This window comes from Lolium rigidum, chromosome 3 (genome assembly GCF_022539505.1).
Source record: "Lolium rigidum isolate FL_2022 chromosome 3, APGP_CSIRO_Lrig_0.1, whole genome shotgun sequence".
NCBI classification, from domain to species: Eukaryota; Viridiplantae; Streptophyta; class Magnoliopsida; order Poales; family Poaceae; genus Lolium; species Lolium rigidum.
Genome location: NC_061510.1, coordinates 407,828,566 through 407,835,323, shown reverse-complemented (window position 1 = coordinate 407,835,323; position 6,758 = coordinate 407,828,566). Strand labels below are relative to the sequence as shown.

Sequence of the window (6,758 nt, the reverse complement as noted above, 5' to 3'; positions counted from 1 at the left end):
TTCTATGTATTTTCAAAGTTGGGTTCAGTATTGAATTCAAACTAAAATTATTAAACGAGATTTGAATTAAAACGGCCGGCGGGAAAACTAATCGGGCCCAAACGTTTAAAAACGGCCCAAGGCCAGCCCACCACGCATCCGTGCACGCGCGGGCCGCCTGACAGTGGGCTCCACCCGTCAGCGACGCTTAACGCCGAAGCGGTATGAATCAACAGGGGGCGTTGGATTAGAACGCGATCTAACGGCTCATGCGTGTCGTTGTCGACGGCGAGAGAGAAGCTCGCCGGCGGCGCAGGTAGGGGGCCTGAAGGCTTACGGTGGCTCCAGCTAGGGTTGGCAGTATGCTCGATGAGGTTGTAGACGACGGCGAGGCTCCTGGTAGCAGTGGCGTCGCTTAGGGAGGCCTGGATCGACGGCGATTGCTGCAGAGCTTCCGCGGCAGTGATGCGTCGATTGGCCTTGCTCCGGCGACGATTGGGGTGGCTACTGGTGCTGAGCGAGGCGGTCTTGAGTGGTGATCATGGTGGTGTGCTTGGATCGTCGAGGGGAGGCCTCTATTTATAGTCGCGCGTGGGTGCTGGGGTGCCGTGGCAACGGCGACAAGGGCGCGGCCGCTCCGGTGGGCTAGAGGGCTAGGCGACGACGGGGTCGTGTTCACGACGTCACCGCGGTCCTTGGAGCGTCAACGCGCGCGGTAAACGATGGCGTACGGTGGTCGGGCGAGCGCGTGTACCGCCGCGGCCGTGGCGGGCGCGTTCGTCCTCTCCGGCGGCCGTGGTCGCCAAGGCATGACGCGAGCGTGTCCGACGAGCTCCGGCGTGGCGAGGAGGGTACCGGGGTGCGCGGATATGGTCGGGGTACGCGTGAGATTTGGCGAGCGCCGCGTGGCCGTGTCGCGCGCGTCCGTGCGCCAGTGACGTCGCCCATGCCGCTCGCGGCGTACCTGGGCGTACCTGGGCGCGCGTCGTCCGGGGCTTGTCGGCGTCCTCGCGATCGACGGCGTGCACGGACGATCTCAGCAGGTCGTGGGCTACGCGTTGGACATGGTGGCCGTGGCGATGGTGGAGAGAAAAGAGGGGAGGCGTGTCGAGGGCGACGTGGTCGGCATGGCCATGACCGGCCATGATCTGGTCGTGTCCATGGCGTGTTCTTGCATGGGTTAGGTTGAGTGATGTCCAGGGGACTTGGTTTAGCCAAGAAATGGTCAAGGGGCAGCAAGGTTTGATCACAATTTGAAAATGGGGATTGTTGAATCTGTTTCAAAGTCTCATCTTTGCTTGATCCTATCTCTTGATCCGTAAAGATTTTGGTAAGATGATCTATACAAAAGTTGTTCACCTTGTTGTGTACTTGGATGACATGCCAAGAGTTGGATTTTTTGGTTTAGAAAATTTGAAATAGAGAGGCTCAAAGTGGTGATCAGACTATAAAAGTCAGAAATGACCATTATCTCATGTGATCATATTTTCAAATTTGAAATTGGTTTAAAAGGTATATCTTTGATTCTCAAAGTTGTAATTACTCTTTACTATCATAATACAACTATGGGTGAAGATCAAATGGGTTTAGGGCCAAATTTACAAAAATGACATAGACCATATGTTAGGGTTTTTAGGATTTTATAAATATTGGATTTCTTTCTCTTTTTGATTTATTTGGTTGGTGATCATCACTTGATCAATTCTAGGGTTTTGGAATTCATCATACTCACAAATATAACAATCATCATGGCATATCACTCAAAATGCACAAGTCCTATGCATGGTACTATATGCAAAGTAAAAGTTTTTGTTGGTTCTGAATTTGGATACTTGGAATTGTTCTTCTTCCTTTATTTGAAACTAGCATGGTGGCCCTCGCAAATGCGAGGGCAACGACTGAACAGCTCTAGGAAATATATGTAGTACCGCATACACATTTATATATGCAATTAGGATTAATATAGTCATATAGTCACAAACAATTTGTGGTAAAATAATTGTAAAACCACAAGAACTCTCTTTATTTGAACACATAGAATTTGTGTGCTAGTGGTTACTTCAAATACAAAATAAAATCCTGATTCATAGAACTAATTCACATTGCATGCCATTTTTTTATCTCATGTTAGGTTAATGCACTATTGAAGCTCCAATTGTGCGTCACGAATATTGGACAGACTTAGAAACCTTAAAGAACATAAGTTGATGAATAATAATTAGAATTTGACCTAATGACATTTAGGTATTGTTACCCATATCAATTAATCATAGTCTACTATAATTAAGAAGCAATGGATTAATTAACGCTGAGGCAATGATATATTACTTCTATTACTGATATCTCCTAATCGTGGTCTATACCAAAATATGATTACCTGGATATATTAGTGTAATATCCCAGGTAATGGGGTTACAAAAATAGAGGAAACAGATGTGTGCATTGCATTCATGCATAGAAAATCTGGGGAATTTTCGCGCTTTAAAGTAAAACAGTCACAGTAACTGAAGTTTCACTTGACCCTGGTGGAATTGAAGTAGCTCATCAAGTCAAGCGCTATAAACCTCAATGTGACTTTGTTAAAACCTTGTTTTGGGTAGAGATAATTTGATCTAAGGGATTAGATCAAATGGAATTAAAATCAACACAAGAACATATTAAACAAGGATCAACTACTTGATCTTATTAAAGATCATAATATGGTATTCCTTGCCATAACATATGAACATCTATTCAATTGCAAATCAAGTAACAATAAAATGGAGAAACCACTCTTCATTTATCTTTTCCATGTCTTAAACTAATCCTTGATCCTAACATGAACCTCGGGGTGTTCCTTTTACTCCATTCTTGGAAAAATAACAAGGAGATCCACTCAAGAAATACAATTCTTCTCTATTCCAAATAGTTATACATCAAACCTAGAGAGGTGAGAGTTCTATTCTACTTAAGGAAGCAATGACAACCCTTGATGCAAATCTTGAATATAAATATCCATATGATCACAACATTATCTTCAAAAGGAATCCTAGGGTATTATTCAAGCCTTCCCAAATGAGAGAGACCATTTACTATAAGCCTAGCTTTACCTATTAATGAACAAAGGACAACCTTTGAACTAAAGTATTAGGTTGCAAACCATTTCCTCTTGGAGTGGTGAGCTAACCTAATATCAAGTGAAACAAGATTATATCCATGAATAGATAAAGTAAGAATGAGATTAATCCAACTAAGTTAGATAAATGGAACCTTAACCTAGATACCTAAGGAGATATTAGGAGTACACCATAAACCCTAGAATAACTATTCTTAAATGAGAGAGCTCAACCTATAGTGTTATACTCAAGATAATTGAGACAAACATAACCATGCTCATTCAAGAAACTATAAAGGAAAGTACTATACCTTAATTGATCAAGGCAATGCTTGATCATGGAAGTGAGAAACCTAGTTAATGAGAGATACCTTAGGAAGCCAAACCTTGAACAATATAAATTAAGTGAGGATCATAAACCATAAGAAATTGAGGTAGAGATATTAAGAACAAGTGGATCATGCCTAATCCATGATCATGCTCTTGAGGTATGGGAGGGTAAGTTAAACCCTAATAGGATCAATAGATACCATTCATCACATGAAATCATAGGGAGGTAACTGGTAAGCAACCCTAGTCTTCTATCCCAACTTTAACTTGTGAATCACTTGGTGATCATAAGTAGAATCCTACCACATCTATGATTCATAAATTAAAGAACCTAAGAAAACCTTAGAGTCAAACTCCATACTTAATATAGTGAGAAACCATATATCCATATGACCAAAGTTAACTATAAAAAGAACTATAACCAATGTAGTTACTTAAATGATAAATTGAGGTTAACAATAGAAGCCAATTGGTAGAAGATAAAACTTATTCTCAAGTCCTTAGTAACTAAAGGAGAACAGAAACAATTAAGCAAGTAACCATATTATCTTGGTTAGGAGAGATCAAAACCTAGCAGATGCAATATGATGCCATCTTACTTCTACAAACTAGAATTAAATCTCAACCCTAGTTTGAGTATCATTTGGGTGATCACAACTAAACCCTAAACTACAATTAAGTTCCAATCCATGTATCATTAGATAAATAGCAATATAATCCCACAAGTGCACTCTAATTAAATCATGTATTTAATTATGGAACATAAGATGAATCTAGTGTTAAGTCTTATAATTGAAACTAAATGGGTAGCTAACAACCACTTATTTCCATATATCAAAACCAAACCATGATGAGAGTAGTACCTACTCTAAATATTTTAAGGTGTTACTAAACTACCATACAAAGACTACACTTGGAAGTAATTCAAGTAGAATTTCCAAATTCATTATAACCTAGTTATGCCCATAAAATAATAGACAAGTAATAGCATTCTCAAATAATAGATAAAGCCCTTAGAGATATTTTGGTGCATGAAATCATATGCACATGACTAAATTCTCAAATAAGAATCAAGTCATAATAATAACCTATAAATCACTTGGTGTACAAATTATCAACTCCAATCATTCAAAAGGGAGTTGTGTACCAAATATTGAAGAAATGGGAAATTAAAATAAATACCTAAAATATTACCTAATTTAAACATTGTCATAAGGCTCACATATTGTATGTGATTCATAAAATAATGCAGTAATGCATGTATCCTTTTCTTAATCCTAAAGAACTTCAAATTATAAACTACCTGCCTGGTATAAAATTATTTAAGTTTAAATTAAAAACAGAATGTAAAATAGAAAAGCAAAACAGAAAATAAAACAGAAAAGAAATAAGAGAAGAAAGAAAAGCTTACCTGGACTCACCTGGCCGCAGAAGCCCAACAAGGCAGCCCAGCAGCAGCCCAGAACCGACCCACCTAGCAGCCCAATACCCCTTCGTTACAAAAAAATCTCGAGGACGAGCTCGTCCTCATCTCCTCCGAGCACTGGAGGCCACCTCGACGACGTGATCTTCTTCTCCCCCTCGCTGGCGTTCTCTCCTCGCTCGGTGTCGTGACGAGGCACCTTGGCGCCATATAAAAGCTCCACGACGTGCCCGAGTCTCGGTTTCTTTCTCCCTTGCCCAATTTCTTCTCAGTGACGAAACCTAGCTCGCCGGTCACCATTACCGCCGTCGTTAGAGGCCTCCCCGGCGACCATGAGATGGACGAGGAGAAGCGCCGTGTCACGGCAAGCGTCCTGGTTGAAGGAATCGAGAAGAGAGGATCCCAGAAGCCGCCAATCCTCCATTCCCTTTCGACAGTACTCCGCCGGAAAAAGGCAATCGCCGTCGACCTCGTCTCCGACCGACTCCGGCGAACCTCTAGGTAGGATCAGGGTGAGTTTCCGCGTCTTTAGCACCTCCTATTGCATCCTAGGGCCGCTTGTAGCTCCGATTCGTGGTATTGCCTGAGTGCGCCGCCGCAGAAGAGCTCACCGGAGCTATCTCCGGTGACCAATAGGTGGCGGAGACACCACCATCGCACTCGCGCGCGTCCGGGCGGAGCCAGTGAACCCGCTTACCCATCTTCCGGCGGCCAAAATCGCCGTCGCCGTCGTGCGCAGCTCGCCGGCAGTAGTTGACCGGCGAGACCGACGTGGCCAGTGGGACCCCCACGAGGCCTTTGACCAGTCTTTGCCCATATGGCATCTGACCTGGCTTTGAACCCACCAGTCAGTGACTGTGTGGGTAAACCAACCGGGTAGCTTTAGCTTTTCCTTTTTAAATTTTGAATCCAATAATCCCTGCAACTCTAAATAAATCCAGAAAATTCATTATAACTCCGAAAAAGATAAATAAGATATCAAAATTCTTAGAAAAGTAAACCCTGTCCAATAAAAATATAATATGAAATTTTTATTTTTAATAAAAATTTAATTATTTAATACTTGTTAATTAAGCCTTTTCTTTAATCCTAAATTGAATTAAAATTCAAGAATTAGGAAAACTTCATAAAATAAATAAAAACCCAGTAAGTAATTAAGGAAATCATTAAAATTAATTTTCCTTTTCTATTATCTTATTAAATCCTTATTAGGAGGATTTTAAACCCTAATTAATAAATTACCTTAATTATTAATTCTTTAAAAATAATAAAAGGACAAATCCAATATTATTTTAATTTCAAAGTTATTAATAACTTCAACTTTATTAATGAAGTTATTAATCCAAGAATTATAGGGTAATTAGGAAACCCTAGTTCCATTATAAACCAAGTGATAACCTCATAATTTTATGTGGAACCCTAAAATCCTAATTCAATTATGCACAAAACCTAGTTCCATTATTACATGTGAAACCTAAATTGCTTCTAAACCTAAACCTAGGTTAGAATATGTGATCATGTACTTACTTCTGATCCACAAAACCATGATTCGCAATTAATACTTGTTATGCCCACATAAAATGTAGGAGTTCTTTTATCAATCATTTAGTATCCCATATATGCATCCTATCCAACATGGTTGATCAAATAGTGTCAACCAAATGAAAACCCTAGCTCATACCCTTAGAATTATCATCTTTAAGTAACTTTAATTATCATCACACCATTGTGAGGAACCCTAACAACACCCATACCTAATAGATTGCATTACATAACCCTGTTCCACTAAACCCTACTAGTGTGAGATACTTATGAACCATCCTATTTTGGAACCAACCATTCTCTACTTAGAGATCCAATGACTAATATAAGCCAACCTCAACCTTAATTGTAATACTTCTTATTACTTAAGAAGTATGTTCTTCAAAAGTT

General features: G+C 40.5%; 1 protein-coding gene across 1 annotated transcript in view; it reads left to right on the top strand.

Moving 5' to 3' along the window:
* The window catches only part of LOC124697831 (protein ROS1A-like), a 20,042-nt gene extending 14,711 nt beyond the window's left edge, over positions 1–5,331 (top strand). Inside the window, exon 16 of the mRNA XM_047230367.1 lies at positions 5,099–5,331. Coding sequence (XP_047086323.1) covers positions 5,099–5,331 — 233 coding nt within the window. The remainder of the gene's footprint in view (positions 1–5,098) is intronic.
* The last annotated feature ends 1,427 nt before the right edge of the window (positions 5,332–6,758 follow it).